Source organism: Vicugna pacos, chromosome 24, assembly GCF_048564905.1.
Source record: "Vicugna pacos chromosome 24, VicPac4, whole genome shotgun sequence".
NCBI classification, from domain to species: Eukaryota; Metazoa; Chordata; class Mammalia; order Artiodactyla; family Camelidae; genus Vicugna; species Vicugna pacos.
The window spans coordinates 19,199,013-19,218,630 of NC_133010.1; the positions used below are offsets into that span (position 1 = coordinate 19,199,013).

At 46.6% G+C, this 19,618-nt stretch overlaps 1 protein-coding gene across 2 annotated transcripts in view; it reads left to right on the forward strand.

The window, feature by feature from the left end:
* Positions 1–17,081, forward strand: part of TMEM241 (transmembrane protein 241) — an 82,577-nt gene extending 65,496 nt beyond the window's left edge. For both annotated transcript variants that reach the window (XM_072949108.1, XM_072949109.1), the window contains 2 exons: positions 5,581–5,645; positions 14,397–17,081. In XM_072949108.1, coding sequence (XP_072805209.1) covers positions 5,581–5,645; positions 14,397–14,457 — 126 coding nt within the window. In that variant the 3' untranslated portion in view covers positions 14,458–17,081. The remainder of the gene's footprint in view (positions 1–5,580; positions 5,646–14,396) is intronic.
* The last annotated feature ends 2,537 nt before the right edge of the window (positions 17,082–19,618 follow it).

Consider the following 19,618-nt stretch of genomic DNA (forward strand, 5'->3'; position numbering starts at 1 on the left):
TCCTTCCCTTTGGGCAGAGAGAATCATGAGGAGAAGAAACTTTACGTTCCTCTCACCTCCAGCCTGCCTTATTCATCACCACCAGTTGCATCGTATCTGAAACTGTGTCTGAAAAGAGACTGTGCCCTTGAGAAAGTCCTGTTGCCTCAGGCTGATATATACGAGATCCTAGACTACCGTAACAATACAAAGCTAATTAAAGTTGTAATGATAGGTTAATAAGATTGTCACCAATCAGGAAGATGTTCAGAACAAATCACATAAAGCCTCTCCACCTTGCCTCACCATGACGTTCAAGGTGGCTCTGAGAAAGCAGTGGTCAGCCAAGCCTGGTTTGAAAACTGCTGGCTTACCATCTCTCTGGGTCTTAGTTTTCTTATCTGTATAATAAAGGGAAATCTGCTTCAGAGTAGAATGTTATGCATTGTGACAGGCCAGCATTCAACTGAAACAACTTGGGGGAAAACAAATAAATGGCAAAAAAACATATTTTTAAAGAAATCAGACATCTGTGAAAGCAATGAGAACTAAATGAAATGAATTTCCAGAGAAAGAAGAGCCTTTCCTAGGTGCACCCAGGAACACAGGCTGTTTTCTCCACGGGGTGTGGGGAGGACATTTGCTGATCCTGAGTGCAGGCTAAGGATCTAACTTGGTCCAAGAAGAGGAAATATTCTGTGGGAAAGAGAAACTCGTAGAGCTTTCGGCAGTCGTGTGGAACTGACTTGATGGACGGGACACTAGGAGAGCCCCAAAGGCAAGCCCAGTATTCCCATGAGATATTGCTGAGCTCTGGAGCAGTTTGCAAGGCTGCAGGCTGGCCCAGAAGGGCAAAGTGAAAACTCATAATCTTGGGGGTACTTAGGAGACAAAATCTTGCTAGAAACAAATATACAATGAGTCATCTCCTAAAGGCTATTGCCAGATTCTGTATCTACATGGGATGGGTTATATTACCAGCTCTGATGATCCTAGCGCGTTTCTATAAAATGTATCAGGCAAGTCTCTGTCGCTAGGCCCTGAACACAGAGATGAGTATCTCACCCCCTGGCTGGGGAGACCACACATCTCAGTAGCACCTGGCATGTGCTATGGTAAGGGGTTACAGAACCACTAGAAGAAGCTTCTGATACACTTGGATGTGTGGAGGGGGGCCAGGCTCAGGAAAAGTTTTCCATAAATGAATTTTCAGAACGTGAGTAGGAATTGTTTGGGGATGCCTATGAAATTATTCCAGGTGAGAGATTTTGCTGAGCAAAGGCAAAATGATGGTAAGAAACAGTGTTTGAAAGACTATAACCAGTTTACGCGGGAGGTGCGTGGCTGAGACTGGGGCAGTTCTGGCTAAGGGCCTTATAGACATGCTGTCATCAGTCACTTTTTCCTTAAGTCATATGTATTTAAACAACAACAACAACAGAACAGTAAACAACAAAGCTGAATCTCTGAATCTCTATCCAAATAAATGCATGACTTTCTGGCTGTTTCCCACTAACAACTGCTCCTCTTTATTTTCCCTTAAACAAACAGGAAATTTGTCTCAGGATCGAAATGAATGTTTAAAAAACAAACCTGATCTGCTTTAAATACCAAAATCTGTTTAAACAACACAGAGGTTGTGACATCCATTGACAAAGCCAGGAAGTTCAAAGCCCCGCCGTTGACACAATGTGTTGAGTTCTGCTATTGTTGGCAGCCCGGACTGTGGCAGGTCCTGGTGTTTGTCATTCAGGTCTGTGTGTGCACGAAGGAGACATTCCTCAGACCACAGGACTCTTTCTTCTTTGGGGAAACACTTGTATTTTTTAAAATGCTTTTTGAAAGCAAGAACAACAATTGGCAGTGATGGCTGCTACTTCCATCTCTTGAATGATGGATCCCAAGAGTAACTTGGAGTCTTTCTCATGAGCAGATTTTAGTCATTGTAAAGCTTGAAGAAAAAATGTTTATGCTTTTACTGACATCCATCTCCAGAATTTTTTTTATCAACCTAAACTGAAACTCTGTACCCATTAAACACTAATTCCCCATTCCTCCTGGGCCCTAGACCTTCCATTCTAGTCTCTGAGTTTGGCTCTTCTAAGTACCTCATATAAGTGGAATCACAGTATTTCTCTATCTGTATCTGGCTCATTTCACAAGGTTGTAGTGTATGTCAGAATTTCCTTCCTTTTTAAGGCTGAATAATATTCCATTATATATACATTTTTACATATATGTACATACACATGCACACATAATGTTTTGTGTACCCGTTCCTCCATTGATTGACACTTGGGTTAGCTATTATGAATAATATTGCTATGAACATGGGTTTGCAAATATCTGTTTGAGTCCCTGCTTACAGTGGATTCTTATTTTCAAAAAAGCTGCACGGAGCTCGTGTGGGTCCCTTCTTGAGTTTCTAGCTCGGAGAAAGGCTGACCTGGGAATCAGGGCCTTCGTCCCACTGCTCCCTGCCGTGAAGTAGCCGGTCCCCTGGAACAAGTCGCACCTCATCTCTGGGTCACAGTTTCCACACCTCTGAGCTCAGGCAGTCAGTTTCACCCCTCAGGTTCTGCCCCTTAGGGACCCGTGCATGGGACACTCTGAACCCAGCACACGGTTAGCCACTCCTGGCTTCTGCTTGTTCTTCAGTGGAATTTGAAGTGGGGACGACTCTTGACACAAGCAGATTTATCACTCACAACTTCCAGTGCTCTTGAGCAGCCCTGACGGCCCATGGCATATGGAAATTGGTCGCTTTGCTGAGGCATGAATTTGAAGCTCATATACAGTGGGGTGGACGTGTGGGAGCAAGTCGTTCAGTGGGTCAGTCGGGCTGCCCGGTATCTGCCCCTCGGTGACGTGTTGTCAGCTGCTACTCATCCCTTAACCAGTGACTTCCATGAAGTGGTAGAGCTCTGGTGCTGTGTGTGAATGGGGAGGTTGGGGGTGGGGTGGGAAATGCTTCCGAAAAGAGAGCTGACTGCTTGGGCTGGTGATGGACGTAAAGAAGAGAAGAGAAGCCTAAGAAACTGAGGGCTCTTCTGAAAATAGATTAGACAGTGGGCCATCCAACTCCACAGTAGCTCTCTAGAGCAAACGTGTTCTCTACAGAAATGACACAGACCTCTTTGTGAAATTTCACTGAGCATCTCAGCCAGCAGAAAATTCGCTCATTGAGAGATAAAAATTTAGAGACGTTTGAAAGAGTGACTGAGGAGAAAGGCAGGAGACCACACAAACGTTTCCAGGAAGCAGCAGATGGAAAGGCACCAGTCCGGCTACGAAAGCAACCTTATTTTCAAGTCAGGGCTGGTTTGAAAATTCTGAGAGGTGTTTTTCTTGGCAAAAGGTGCATTTAATAGGAACAAACAGGCCAGCTGTCTGTCTCACTGAAGACAAGGTTCCTCCCAAGCTGAAGAAACCCACAGAGGAGCAGAGGCACAAGTCCTTGGCTATGACTGCTGCAGTGCATGTGGGAGGTGATGGCTCCACAGACTAAATTTGAAGTCATGGGAAGGGGGCAGTCAGAGGAGGCCATGTACGGATATATATATCAAATCATCGTGTTGTACACTTTAAATACATACAATTACATTTGTCAAGTATTCCTCAATAAAGTTGGGAAAAAAGGGGAAAAAATGATCTGGTAAAAGGGGTGGAGGGGGTGAAGACAATGGTAAAGAGTTAAGAAAGGCTTCAGAAATGTGGTGAGTTCTTCCGGTAACTGCCATCACTAACCTCCATCAGTAGAAGGAAGCCCTTTTCAGCAATCCCAAGAAATATGTCTCCATTGGCACCGTCCCAGGAAATGTCCAAGTTGCAAAAGTAAAGGGGGATTAACGAGATTAACTTTGGTTACAATTAAGGAAGGGAAGGGGGAAAAAAAAAGTAAGAGAAAATGACAATTAAAGGTAAAATAAAAGGGAAGGTGAACAAATGGGCACAAATGAGATAAAGTAATATTTCTCCGAACAGCTCAGTGTTAATGAGTTGGACAACCTAGATGAAAAAAAAATTTTTTTTTAAAAAGTGAAAATGGCAAGCATGGATCCAGGAGAGAGAAAAGGCTTGATTAGGACAGTGGCTGTTAAAGGCCACGCCAACTAGAAGCTCCAGGTCCAGAGGCGTTCAGGTCCAAGCTCAGTTCCACAGCAAAGACCATGTGCGTCCTTTACAGGAAAAGAAGCAGGGAAGCCTGATTAACTGACTTGTGTGGTTTGTGTCCCCTTGTTTCCAAAACCAGACAATTCCATTGCAAGAGGATCCAGTTTATGACCGTACATGCAAAAGTCCTAAATGAAATGTCAAACCAGCCGCAGGGAGGACAGGGGGAGAAGAGCTCCATTCATCGTGCTATTTAAGATAAAAGCCACCACTCACTTGGAGAAAGCTGTTTCCTCTTGTCCTTTGCATTCTGCTTTGCAACTATCTCTGTGACCCTGCTTTTTTTTCCTTTTTGTTGTCGAGGCTTTCACTGCAAATCAATAAAGGGAAGCAAACAGAAAGTGACCTCAAGAGAGGTGAACTGCTACAAAGGTTCTAAAATCTCACGAAGTTTCTATACTGAAGGTTCCTGGTTTATATTTCCAGACTTCTTTTTGAGACAGTAAATGAATGAAGATGAAACTCATTAAACATACTTCTTCCTTCTGACCATCTGCTTGCTGCCTTGTTCCCAGCTTGGGACCTAGAGAGGCCTCCAAGACAGGACATGACGTCCCCTTGAGTGAGATGACAGTTGACGTCTCCAAGGGCATCCGGCCTGGGTGGCCTATCCCAGGACAGCCTGGTTCGTTCTTCTCGTCTTTGCACAGAAGCAAGCCCCTAGCGTGACCTTCCTGATTGGAGCCGGCTTGCACTCCAGAGTGTGGGGTTCGGGGAAGAATCATCTTTCCTGAGCAGACGTTCCAAGCACTGACAGAGCTGGGTCTTTGGTTCACAAATACTCTTTGTGCTTACTGTTTAGGGGCACCTTGGGAGTCTGGGTCCCGTTACTGCTGTTCTAGAATTTCTAGCTTTGAGCGATGTAGGGTAACCTCTTCCCTCTCCTTTGGCCTCTAGATATTTGCAAATAATTCATTATTTAATTGCTCCCTCCCTGAGGAAGCACCTGGTTTCTTAGACTATGTTGTAAGCCAGAAAGACGGGGGCATTAGGACAAGGGAGGGACGGTGCCATAGGAAAAGGCAGGTTGACAGCCGGCTTTTTAGCTAGAGGATCTGGGTGCAGGTTAATGAGTACTTCTAAGCTGGGGGATTATTTTTGCACACTTGAGACAAGATGGAAATGGGTATTCTTGCTCTGCCCCTGCCCTGGAGAGAGATGAGTGAGATGTTGGCTGTGTGCCTCCTCTTTTGAAGAGTTTGGAAGTTAAATGCTTCTGTGAAGATTCTCACCTCAGAATAGACTAGGACTTAGCATTTTCTGTTAAATGCAGCGGACTAGGAAGTGTGGGGGTAGAAGGACATGGAGTGGGAAGACATGGCTTATGTCTGGGATCTGAACTAGCACAATCTCAGCTTGTGAATGGCCTTGGAGAAGGTTACCAAGGTCCTACTGCTCTGATGGCCTTTGTTGAAATTATTTCTGCAGGTGGTCACAGCTGGTTTATCCATATTGCTGTTTGATATGATCCTGACCAGTGCCACCGTGGGATGGTAAGTCTGCACAGAGACAGAAGAAGCAAAGTAATTGTTTGGGTTTCCTCAGGGTACTAATATTTGCTCTCAAATGTTAAAGAAAGGGTGTGAGATTTGGGGACATATTTTATTGACATATAAATATGCATTCAAAAGAGTGCATATATATAAATATGCAACTTGATGCATTTTCACAAACTGAATATAACACACCTACTACAGCCAGCATCCAGAGCAGGAAATAGAGCCTCACCAGTACACCTTTCAGCCACTCATCCACCCAAGAGTAACCACTATTGGTGAACCACTAATTGTGTGTGTGTGTGTGTGTGTGTTTGTGTGTGTGTATAACTATGTTTGTTTTTTCCTTTGATCCTTCAATTCATTTTCTCTTAGGCAAGCTCCAGATCATCCTCATTTGGAATGCATCTGCCTATTTTCTTAAAGACAGAACTGCCTCCCCCACCCCCATATTTGAAGACAGTCCTGAAGGAATGGGGAAGTGAGCTATGGGGACATTGTGGGGGAACAGCACGTGCAAAGGCCCTGAGGTCGGAGTGTGCTTGGTCTGCTCAAAGAGCAGTGTGGCCAGAGCAGGCTGATAGGGGGAGAGGAGTAGGAGAGAAGGCTGGAGCGGGAGTTGATGGCTGACCATGTGTGGTCTTAAAGGCCATTTTAGGGCTTGGCTTTACCCTGAGTGGGGGTAGGGTAAGTGATCAGAGGATTTTGAGCAGAGGAGCCACGTGGGGCTATGTTAAAAACACATTCCGTGGTCTGCTGTATGGAAGGTAGGCTGTAGGGTTCTACCTCTGAACTCTCTACACGGACTGCCCATTGGAGAGATAACCAAGTTAGGACTTTGATCTATTCCCACTTGCTAATATTCAAACCAGCTGATATGATCACTACCAAGGATTTTGGTTGTCATCTTCAGGGAAGGAGGAGACAAGGTGGGGAGTAATGGTGAGTTTAAGTTGTGAAGATCACTGTTGCTCCCCTTACCAGTGGGCACACTTTACTTTGGGGGGTATATACTTATGTACTTTAAAGCTATGTAGTAATGCATGCTATTTGTGAGATACAGTAGACGATACAGAAAAGCATCAAGTGAAAAGTAAAGGTCTGTTGTCCTCTGCGTCCACTGTCTCCACTTACCAGAACTCACGCCAGTTTGGAGCTAGTGGTGAAAATGTTGGACTGTACGGTCAGGGGTGTCCGTGCGAGTGAGGAGGGCTCCGTTGTCTGCAAAATGAAACCACACCGAGTGGTGCTTGCTGAGCAAGATGAGCTGCTGGGTCCCTGGGGTGGGTTAGTCCTGGCTGAGTCTTCGCCCGGCCTAAAGGCTGCTGCTCTGGTGACACACAGCCTTCCTTTCCTGTGGCCACGGCTGCCTGCTGCCTGCTGCCTGGCCTGAGTCACTAACACAGCACATTATGGAGCATAATTCCTATTTGTTGGTGCTACTTACTGGTCTCCTAACCTCTGTTTTAAAAAGAAAAACAAGCCAAGGGCCACTTGAAGAGAATGCTTATTTCCATTCTGGTTTGGATATATTGTTTGGTATGGCCCCCTGCACCCCTGCCCAGGAATGGGGCTCCAAAATGGAAATGCAGACAAGTTTTGGAATAGGTTTTTACATTTCTTTACCAGCATGATGGAAACAAAAAACAACTGTTGTTTAGCTTTCCTCAAATAAGGCATAGTTCTAGAAGATTGGAATTTTTTCTCGTATTTGGGATGAGAGTAATCCTAAGGGTTGGCCCCTCTGCTTTTCGCTTTTATTTGCCCGTTGGACCTGCAGAATTGTCACCTGCTTACGCAAGGACCACAGTGCCCGGTGTGCCCATGCAGCCTCCCCTCTCCCAGGACGTCTTGTGAACAATCTCCTGGTGCCCTCATAGCACCGAAACAGTGGTGACATTTTTAAACCTCAGTAGGAAGTTGCTGCAGGATAAGCGTGAGGGCAGAAGCAGGCTCAGGGGACACCACCATGAGGAGGTCTAACAGGTGACTTTGCATCTCGTGTGGCTTGGGGCTGGAAGGGGTTTGTTCAGTAAACAGGTATTTCCCGAGGGCCAGGGACAGCTCTTGGAAAAAGGTGAAAAATCACTTCCTTGGGTGTCTGTAGATGCTCCTCCCCCTGCCTGAGGGCAGGTCTGTATGTAAACCATTCAGATGGGCAGAAATGAATCCTTTTGCTCATGGCAATCAATGAAGAATTTTCACTCTCTTTCAGGATCCCCTAATGGGGGCATTTCCTGCCCCAGGAGGAAAAATGGAAGGAAAAGAAAAATTAGGAAATACTACTGTGCCTTCCTCTTCTTCCTTGTCCTGATCTCTCCTCCTTTTTTAATAATAGTAACTGTTTATTGAACAACTACTGTATTTCAGCCATTTTTAAAATAAAATGATCTCACTGACTTTCACAACAACCCTCCAAGTTATCCCCATTTTTAACAATGAAGAAGCTGAGTTTCAGGGACATTTAATTGATTTTCCCAGGATTTTAGAGCTACTAGGTGATTGGACCAGAATTCAAATCCAGGTCTGTGTGTGTCCAGGATCCCATAAACCTCACATGCCCCCCTAGAAATGACTTGGGAAACACCAAGGGCTTAGCAGCAGCAGAGACAGTGTCTCGACAGAAATGGGTCATAGGGAGGTAGAAAAGACATTGGCCTAAATGTTCCTCTTCCCACCAGTCTGATCATTTATAACGAGCATCTGGATGATCCGGCAGCAGTACAGAGGGAGCGTTACCCAGGACGGAACAGCTCTGGTTTTGTTCAGGGGCTGACATGGTGAACTGAGATGTCCAGTGGAACATTTTTAGGAAAAGGATCTCATTGCCTTAGAGTTTTAATACTATAAGCTATAATTCTACCAATCAGCTAACCAGTATTTATTGAGTGCTGTGTGCAAAGTACATGGACGTTACTAAGAAGCATAAGGCATCATCCAGCCCTCGGAGTTTTCAGGAGAAGGAGAAGTCACAGAGCTAATGTGCGTGATCAGATAGTAACTGTTTGATTGCATGATGGACGTGAAGACTGAAGGGGTGATCAGGAGGGCCTTGGAACTGGCTTGAAACTGGACCTTCTGCAGAAGGGAATAGCTAGACTGTGGGTGGAAAAGAATTTGGTCCCTCTGGCCCCAGGAAGACAGGGATGGGTGGAGGGGCAGGAGGTGCCAATGGTGAGACTGAACGATTTGGAACTGGAGCTGGGGCTGAGGAGCAGGGAGCTAGTCCTGCTGCCTCCTTCTTCCTCCCCGCCTGTCCTGGGAAGTCAGGACACAAATGGTGGGCAGGTTGACATCCAAAAACCCAACTGCCAAGATATCCTGGTATCCTTGAGACCCTTCCCCAAATTTCTGTATATTTCTTCATAGTGATCATCTAAATTCTAGACGGTATTTTTCTTACTTATAAATTAGTCTCATTGACTATATTTTGTGCATAATTGCAGAAAGAACTAAAAAAAAAAAAACAAACCAACCCAGATGTTGAACCGAGTGTGAGAAATAAGCTTGAGCTCACTCTCCAATGGGGAGGACGTGCTTACTCTGAATGTTACAGCCGCCGTCTGTGGAAGGCCGTGTCTCCAGGCTGTTCCACATCCTGTGAACTTCATGGCATGCCCTGAACAAGATGGAAAGAAAGGCTGTGTGTACCCAAATCAAGGAAACAGCATGTGTGATTATTGCAAAAGGAACCTTGACTTTGGAATTTCCTGATTTTTTAGAACTCTCGAGTTTAAGGATGGTATGTTTTCAGCCTCAAAGAATTTTCCAACCACAAAGTGAACCACCAGGAGAGGAGTGTCAGACTGTATTTCAGATTTCCTGTCTTTGGCACGGAGCTGGTCTTCATGGTCCATATACTGGGTGTGTTCAAGCTGGGACTGGGTGACCAGCTCTCAGATCCTGGGCAGGGATTCGTGGCTGGTCTCTGTCCTGTGGGAGCTTAGACGGATCAGAAGTTACAAAAGGCAGGGCTGCAGGCCTGTTTTGTTTGGACCTACTGTGTTTGCCTGTATAGTTATTGTTTCTTCTTTTTTGATTTTCAAATTTCAAATTAGTCAACATTTAGAGATCAGATGATTTCCCCATAAAAGTCCAGCTTTCCAGATTCTTTTGAAAATGTGGAACAGCTGTTAATTTGAGGAGCAGTTGCTGAAATGGGAAGAGGCTGCCCTTCACGTGGGCTCTCCGAGTCAGCAGGCGGGCTGAGGCTGAGGACCCCGACTCGGCTGATGGCCTCCCTCTATTTGCCTGTGTGGTCATTCATTCCACAAGTGCCTGCCAGGCTCTGAGGCTACAGACACAGTCTGTGACCCTAGCAAGGTCTCCATCTAGGACACGAGGGCACATGTCCTCATCCACCTTCTTGGGTGGGCAACAGCTTAGATGCACAAAATCGCTCATTGTCTAAAGTAGTGTTTTTCACTGTCAGCACTGTTGACATTTTGGGTCAGATCATTCTTTGTTGTGAGGGGCTATCCTATGCCTTGTAGGATTTTTAGCAGCAAAACTGAGCCCCACCTTACTGGATGCCAGTAGCCACCTTCCTCAGTTGTAACAACCAAAAACGTCTCCAGACATTGCCAGAGGTTCCCTTGGGGGCAGAATCGCCCCAATTGGGGATTCACGGATCTAAAAGTTTGTGGCGGTTAGTGGAGAAATGGCATTTGAAATTGCAGCAAGGTCTTAAGGAACTTGCTTATCTCCTAATCAGAGATTTGGATTGGCTCCAGGGTCAAGTCCTCAGCAGCGCCCCCACCCTCTCTGTGTCCAGCCACCAGCATTGACCACACAGGTGTGCACTCTCCACCTACCTGCCGGCTGAGCGCTCCCCTTCATTCACCTTTAATGCCTGGCATTAATCAACAGGTCCAAACTTCTAAGCCATGTATCCAAGAAAAATTATAAACTTAACAAGCCCCCAACATTGGTCAACTTTTAAAGCCTTTAATTAAAAGCAACTGCTCCTGTCCAGCTAATTATCTTGTTTTTAATTATAAAAACAATCTATTGCAAGGTAATTTAAATATCCAGATTAATGTTTAGTTATTCATTTTTAACTTAACAGCATTTTAGGGTATGTATCACTATGAATGCCCTCTATTCCAAAGTTTCGTCCAAGGAACAGATACAAAAGAAAAAGATTCGGAACCCTGAGCAGTGTCCTTGTCGAGTAGAATTAGTTGTGGGTGCCTCCTCTTTGACTCCTCTTTAGATTAGGAGAGTCGCTCCTCTCTGTGAAATAGTTTAGGTACAAGGAGAGAAAGGAATAACCAAAACACAGGCTCTTTGTAGGATTTCGTGACCCCCTTCTCTCCTTTGCCCATTATTCAGCGAACCCGTCATTGGTCCTGGGTTACCAGCACGAGGATCGCTTGAACTTGATCCTAGTCCCAACTTCAGCAACACCAACAGTCTTTAGAAAATGATCTTGCATCATCTCTGAGTAAAGATATCTATGCCTTTAATTTTCGGGGATTGCCTGGAGACTGCCCAAGTCTATTTGTAGGAAGAATCAATTCAGGGGTGAAGAAAGAATTTCCCCCAACACACCCTAAAATACACCTAGGAACACAGTGTCTGAATTTGATCCAGTTTCCATCTGAATTAAAAATTTGAAACCCCCTCTTTGAAGTGCTAAGAAGGGCCTTCTAAGTAACAATGCTCATTACCATTTATCGGATTGTGAACAGTCTATCACTCAGCAAGTTCCCAAGGGAGCGGTCCATTAGTTTTGGAAAAGAGGAAAAGAGAAAAAAAAAAAACAGTTTGGAATCTAGATGGGAGAAGGGGGAGCAGGTATAAGAATTCCTTTACTCATTGAGCAAATATTTACTGGGTGTTGAAAGTGCGAGGCCTCCAGCTGGGAAAAGGACACAGTCTGTGTCCTCCATCTGGTGGGTACCATAGGCATTCATTGAATCACCGCATAATAAATGTAAAATTGAGATGGGGCCTTTGGCTCCCGATGAGAGAAAAGAGAAGGACTGGAGAGATGCTGAAAATAACCGCCTGGAAGAGAAGCTAGTGATGGCTATTTCTGGACGGCTCTGCTCTGCAATCTGATGTTTATGCCTTAGTTACATGAAGTTTGTTCACTTCAGGAAAGATGGGGATTACAAGATTTGCAAACAGTTCAGTAAAGCTCTGACTTAAACAGTTGTAATGCTATTAAGATTCCTGCACTGCGTGTCAGTGTCTCCCGCTGTTTAGAAAACAGCATCAAAGCTCACCTCCCCGGCTGTCTTCACAGTAAACGGAACCAGGTTTGTTTTCATGTCAGCATTCCCTAAGCCGCTTGGTGTTTCATTAAATCGCTAAGCCAAAGGGATGAAAGGCCAGGTTACTGCACTTCAGCATTGTTCTAAGGCTACGGGAGTGAGGGTGGCAACGAGCCAGCCGATACCCTGTTCTTCTCCTTGGTGATTAAGGAGGATTGGTGGAAGTGACTGAGCCCCCTGTTACATTTGCAGAGATAAAACTCTTCCAAAGCCAGTTCTGTACAGATCTTGCATCAGGTCACCGTGACTCTGCGCTTGCCCGGGGGTTAGGAAGACGGTGTGTGCGTTTTTTAAGGGACGTTGAAGGGAAAATCAGATCCGCTTAGAAGGAAAAGCCAGGTCTTTAGAAGTGAGCCTGTGTATGAGATTAATGGCTTCCCTTTCCCGGTTCTATCTTCAGCCAAAGAGAAGGGGTGGTAGAACCCGCCAGCACCGGGGTCTGCCCCTGAACTTGACCAGGAACAAGCACAAATGGGTCATGTTTCAAAATATGGTCTTTTGGAACTTGGGCCCCAGTTTATCCCAGAAGCAATCCTAGAGATGATGATTACAGGTCTAGGGAAGTCCTCAGAAATGTATTTGGTTCATAATGTAGACAAGCTTCAGCAGCGCTGTTACGAGTTCAGTGTGCATTCAAGAGAATTCACTGACTTATTGTCACTAGTTATAATAATTCTATGGGAAAGAGGAAAGTCCACTCCAACTTGGAGCTTAAGAAATCAGGCAGACATCTCCCTCGTGCCCCTCTCCGCCCCTTCCCCATTGTTAGCTGGGCTTGGGCACGTCCTCCCAGCCCACTCCTCAGGGACTGGCTGCTTGACGAGCACCTGTCTGTCCTCACCCAGAGAGAGGCCTTAAATCACCAGGGAGAGGAGGTGGGGGTGGTTCAGAGCATTTTTCCACTCTCTAGGGTTGACAGGTGGGTGATAGAGACGTAGATTTGTTCTCTGTTGCCCTAGAGAGTAGCTCCCGGCGAGGATGTAAGAAGCAGCTGTCGGGTCAGTTTGAGGCAAGACTTCCTCCTGGAGGGAGGAACCACGTGCCCAGGGCCTTCCATGAGTAAGATGCCTGTAGATGCATGCCTGAATGCCATGGCTGGAGCTTACCTTGCAAAGCAGGATGTGTCCTTTATTAGGAGTCTTCAAGCAGCGTTCGGGAAGCTAGCTGGTTGTGAGGAAGGGATCCCTGCTCTGGGAGGGCAATCGATGGGAAAGGAATAGTATTTTACAGCTTGTCCATTGTAGTCCACACACGGGGGCAGATTGCTTCAAGTGTGTCCTCCTAAGCCTCACAGGACTGTTAGAGGTAACCGTCTCCTGTGGTCCAGCTGAGGAAACTGAGCTGAATCACGTGCACGGGATTATGTAGCTAACGAACGTCCGAGCACTGTTTGAACTCAGCTTATTGTTTTATATTCACACAAGTAGTTGATGCTTTCCTGTGCTGGAAGTGGTCCATGGTCCATGGTCCAAGTTATCTTTATGTCAGCGTCACCCACATTGGTGACATTTTTCACCAGGAATGTGATGTGCACAACTTAATGTGTGTTTCATACACTTGGTGCCCCAGATACATGTTAGAAATACGGAGGTGTCTTAGCCAGTGTGTGTGTTGGGTGTGGGTATATAGGAGGAGTGGGAAACAGATGGATGAATGGGAGAACAAAAGGAGAAGGTGGGATTGAAAGGGCTGTTGGCACCTCTGAACAAGAGCATTTTATCATCAGAGACCCTGTCATAATCTTGACTTCATGGCCCCGCCCTCACAAGTGCTCTTTGGGAGGGATAACAGGGGATTCAGACTGACACCAGGTTGTCTACTGAGAAGTTTAATGTGGAAAATGTGTGGACCTTTGGATGTGTTACATTTTAGGCATGTTAAGATACCCAGCTCCTTTTTTTCTCACAATCTTCAGTTCTGCTATGCTTTTATTTGCAGATCAGTGACCATATTTCTTTCTGTTCTCATGGGAAATTCATGATTCCCCATTAGTATTTTGCCTTTAAATGTTCTGTTAGTCTAAATGAAATAAAAGGATTCAGAGATTAACAGCTTAATAATGAGATTATGGATACCTGCATGGTTTCATATCCATCCACCCTCTGTAGCGGAGAGCACCAGGCAGCTCTGTGGGAAGCCCTTCTCTGTATTTTCACTGGAGAGCATTAACGAAGTGCAGTCACCTTCTCCTGGTCAGGACGGTTGGGACACGTCACCTTCTTCCCTGAGGGAAAGTATAGCCACCCTGCACCCACTCCCCTCCCCCCGCAGAGCTGAGGTTTTCCGGGCGACCCAGACAGTCCCTGACCTGACCTCGAAGTGGGGTGGGGTGGGCCGGGACGAGAGGTTCGGTTGCAGGATGAGGGAGCATCCGTTGCCCTGCGGTCTGTGGGTACCAGGCAGCTCCGTGCGTCCACAGCCTCCAGGCTCCAGGGAGTGGAAAGCTGACCTCTTGCATTTCTCACAGCCTCCTGCTCAGCGGACTTGGAGAGGCCTTGCTGGTTTTCTCGGAGCGGAAGGGCTCCTAAGCCCAGGACGAGGGGACTCCAGGGCTGCTGCGGGAGAGCCCAGCCCTGGGCTTCGGAGCGCCCTGTCGGGGCGATGGAAGGAAGAAAGCACAGCTGGTGAGACGCTGCTGCTCCCTGTGTCAAGGAGAACTCTTTCTGGGGGTCTCTGGGCTGCTGTTGAGAACGGACTGCGTGGAGAGGGTCCCTCAGGTCCTGCTGGCCTGGCTGTGCCCAGCTGTGCCCAGCTGTGCGGGAACAGACGCAGGGTCTCACCTGCATGCGGATGGCTCCGCCCACCATCATTGCCGTGCAGGTCGCCTTATTAAACACCCTCCACCAAACAAGCTTTCGCTACCTGGTAGTGGGCCCAAGGTATTTTGTTGCCATTTTAGTTTTCTTTTGTGAATTTTACGCCCTTGGAGACTCCTCTGGGGACATCCTTTCTTTGCTGTCGTGCTGGCTTGCCTAGAACCCACACTCACCCACTTAGCAGCACGGAAAGAATTGCTTGTGAGAACCTCCCCTGGGGCGGGGGAAGGGGTTTAAATGGGAGTTCCCGGCCAAGTAAGAGCACCAGCAGGGACACTGTTTCTCCAGAGTGAGTACTGAAGTCTTTTTGTTGTTGTGTGTTGCGTTGAATTCTGCACACTTTTCTGTGTCTACCGCTAGGTGAACTTGATATTAGTGATTATCACAGGGAATAGGGTTAATAAGCAGTGATGGATAAAATAAATATGTAACACATATTTATATTCATAATCTATTTAATTTCCTGATTTTCCAGAGGAGGTTTCAAATCATTGGATGCTGAAGTATAAGACCAGATTAAAAATTGGATTTAAACTCTAAGCCTTGCCTTTATGGAAGTCCAAAGAAATGAATTTACGTGAGGTGGTCATTTGCTTCTGAATCTACAATGAAGGTTTAAGAAAATAAGGTCTAACTCCATATATTTCTGCTCATAATAGGTTTCTGAATACCTTACTACTTTGCCAGGTGTCAGTTTTGGTCATTTTGAGACACAGAAGGTAACAAAGTCCAGTGAGTCTTGGCCAGGGAGGACCCAGGCCCTGCAGTGTTGGACACCAGTGTTGGCGATGGAGAACCATCTTCAGCATCTGTGAAACAAGCCTCGTTCATTCTTGGTCCTGGGAAGACTGAGAGAGGCCTTGCTGGTTTTCTCAGAGCGGAAGGGCTCCTAAGCCCGGGAGGTCAGCTCAGTCAGGCCATTCTTCCTGCATGTTTCCTCCAAGTTGTTGGAAAAAGGAACAAAACAAAGCGAATAGGAATGGAATAGTATGATTGGCTCTTCTCCTGGTCTCTGCTTGTCATTTAAGGTAAAGATGTTCAGAGTGACCTTTGCACGTATATATATATAGTTTCATTTTGCTCTTAATCTGAGATGTCAAACTTTCTACTGAGGATCAAATAGAAAATCTGGGTTTAGAATTTTCCTTCTTTTGCCCCCACAAACCTCTCTGTACAACTGAGGCCAGTTCTCCATTTGTGGAAAGTGGCATCTGACCAAATGTCATCTTACGCCTGTCTTTCCAAGTGTCATTCAAGCAAATGGAGATTCCTAAGGCTGGAAAGAGCCATGCACAGTTAACAAGTCCGGTCTGGTGTTCCCAGCAGGACTGACCTCAAAAACTTTTGCAAAAGTGTTAGACCTTTTTTCAAAAAGAGAATCTCTAGCAAAGATTTTTGTTTTTGTTTGGGTGATTTTTTTTAAACTGCATTCTAGAGGCCCATTGTTCTTAAACTTTCAGGTCTTTTTACTTTGACACCAGCAAGAGGCAGAGGATAAGGTGTTTCTTCAATGTAGCATCCTGTTTCCCTCACCTTCCATTTCTTATTGGGCTTTTTGCTTGAAGCTTTAACCACTATCTTTTATGCCCAAGTTCATGTGCTCAACTCTGAACACAGGGTGAGCCCAGGGCTCTGTAACTCAAGGGGCTGGTCCAGATGACTGCAGTCTCCTGAGCTCTCATTTTCTGTGGCTCTCTGGGCCCTGGCCCCCAGGTGGTGAATCTCCAGGTAACCCCAGCACTCCCTTTTACCCGAAATGATCCGTTTGCTCATGTCCTGTCTGGGTCATGTCCTTGCTGGCCCCAAGCGAAACCCAGGGTGTTTTGGTTTTTCATTTGTCCAAATAAAGAATATGCTTTCTGTCAAGAGAGGCAAGGCTCTGTGTGATTGGGTATGGTTACCAGTCTGCTGTGGATAGAAGGGAAAATAAACCATTTTTTTTTTTTGGTAGTTTGCCTTTCTTTCTCTTCTCTTTGACCTGGACAGGAGAGTTGTGCAGAAAAGGTTGTTAGCCTCGGGGAGTGAGTTCTTGCACCTTAAACACAGGCCCAGACATCTACCAGCCTCCAGGCCACTTTGCTCTGCATGGGGAGGGCCATGCAACTCCTTCTAGACCTGCCCTGTCCTGTCGGGTGTCCCATATGTGGCTGTAGAGCCCTGAGAGGGGGTGTGCCCAAATCCAGATGTGCTGGAAGTCTAAGCACACACTGATTTCGAAGACTTAGTATAAAAAAAGAGGATGTAAAATAATCTCATAATCATTTTGTATTCATTGATTGCATGTGAAATAATATTTTTGATATATGGGGTTATATAAAATATATGATCAAAATTAATTTCTCCTGTTTCTTTCTGCCTTTTTAAAATTGGGCTACTAGAAAATTTGGATGCATTTGACTTCCATGATGTCTCGGTTGGTCATTGTTAACCTAGACCTGTTTGTGTACACTGGACCCAGGGAAGAAGCAAAGGAGAGAGATGTTGACAGCCACATCTGTGTCTGGGGGTGGGGCAGGAGTCCTGAGCATGGGGCAGGGGAAATCTGGGGGTGGAAAGAGGGGACCCCCAGCACCTGGAAGTGGGTAAGGGCGCTCCAGAGAGAGGCAGCAGGAGTGGAAGTTCCATACTTTTCTAGAACTTGGTGGCCACTTTAAGGTCCATTTTCCAGCCGGTGCCCTCTGTGATCCTCAGGCCTTCAGTAAAGTCTGTTACGCAAGACAGCCTGGTGTTGGCTGTGCTCTGGGAAACCAAGGGTCTGGGTGCCCCGTTTGTGGTGCAGTTGGACAGGGCAGAGGAGGTGTGGTCACCACTATCCAGCAGGGCAGAACTACTTTAAGCTTTCAGCTCCCAGAACTGTCCTGTCTCCCTGGGGGTCTTGAAGGTCCAATGGAGTTAAACCTATCATTATAATTGTGTGTGTTGATGGCTTATCACATGTTCTCTAGGTAAAGCACTCTCTCCTGGGAAGAAGGAGAGAACAAACATGGCCTTTTGAGGGTTTGCCCTCTGGCAGAACAGATTCATGCACACAGGTAGGACGTGGACCAGGAGGCAGAGCCAAAGAGCATCATTGTGAACTGCCGTATCCAGGTCCTGGCCCCAGCCGTGACACCCTCATCCGTACTGAGTCACTAGGTTACCTGGGTTCCAGTTCTGGCATCTTCTGGTCCTTCTGTTCAAGTGCAGGTAAGCCTTCATGCTCAGCCAGGTTACCAGCTAAGTCAGGACACAGGGAGCATGCAGGACTTCACACTTTACTTGATGGTCCTGGTCAGCGGAAGAGGGTCTTCCCATGAAGAGAGTAGCAAAGGTGGCCTCAATGTCCCACACTTCCCAGTGCCCAGGCCATTTGCAGTGGGATGGAGCCATTTCCCCACTGCTTGGACCTGCGCCAGCCTTGTGACGTGCTCTGGCTAATGAACACAGTGGAAGTGACCCTGCCAATTTTGAGCTAAGGCCTTAAGAAGCCTTGGACACTTCCACTTGTGTTCCAGGCTTCTCTTCTGAGCCCTCTTCTTGACCAGTTCAGCAAGAATCCCGCCAAGCCAGTTTAGCAAGAATCCCCCCCACCCTTGATACCTAACCAAGTTCCTCTTGGTAATTTTCCATCCACTGACCCCCTCGCCCTGCCCATTGGCTATAAATCCCCAGCTGCCTGTTATATTCAGAGTAGCCTTCAATCTCTGCCTCCTCCTACAGTTGTCTTGACCTCTAGTGCAATAGTCTGGCGTGGTTTTCCTTGCCTGATGCCTGTTTTCTTTGACCACTTCCAGCATGAGAACAAGCCCCGACTAGCCTGCTGGAGGGTGAGAGACCTCATAGAACAGCACTAAGTCCTCCCAGCTGGGGCCATCCCGGGGCAGTTGCCCTCAGCTGACGGCAGTCACATAAACGAGCCTGCTCGGGTTCAGGGGAACTAGGTTCGGGCCAGACGACCCCGAGGCTCTTGAGAAATAATGGATGTCTGTTAGTTTATACTACTACGATTTGGGGTGACTTGATGTGCAGCAATATTGTATCAATAGCTGATGGGTACAGAAGAGAAGAAATGGGAGGAAAAGCAGAGCAGAAGGACCTTTTGAAAGACCCCCTGTCCTGAGCACTTGGGGTCCTGCAGGGTTTTATGATTCCCATAGCATTAGTGAGGGACAGTCCTGCGTCTTCGGCTGCCACTCTGGGAAAGGAGGGAACAGAGCTGCAGCTGACCGTGTGGGTCCTGCAGTCACCAGGGAGCAACAGAGAAGGGAGGGTGGACGGTGCTTTGGGCAGGAAGGGACCGGCTAGGACCGGAGCTGCCCTGGTAGGACCTGCCAGCTGGGAAACAGTCAAGTCCTATATTTCAAATCCCTTCAAGTGCACACATTGGGACTGAGCTGTGAATAGCAGGGGAGGAACTCTGCAACTGGAGCAGCACTGACGCTGTGTGCCGGAGCCCCGCCTCCAGCGTTCTCCCCCCAGCCTCGGGCCCCATCCCGCCCCAGGCCTGCTGCCTTCCCCCGCAGCTGCTCTTGCCTCCTCAGCCCTGTATTATTTTTTTATTTATAAAATTTATTTTTAAATTTTTAAAATTTATTTTTTAATTAAAATTTTATTATTTGAAAGATACATGAGATGACATTTATCATTTTTAACCATTTTAAGTGCACAATTCAGTGGCATGAAGTACCTTCACAGTGTGTACAACCATCCCCACTGTCCATTTCCAGAACTTTTTAATTATCCCAAGTAGAAATTCAGCTTCCATTAAATAAGACCTCCCTGTTCTCTATTCCCCCGCCTCCCAGCCCCTGGCCCTGGGTAACCTCCATTCCACCTGCTGTGTCTATGGATTGGCCTACTGTAGGGACCCCATGTAAGTAGAATCATGTATTTG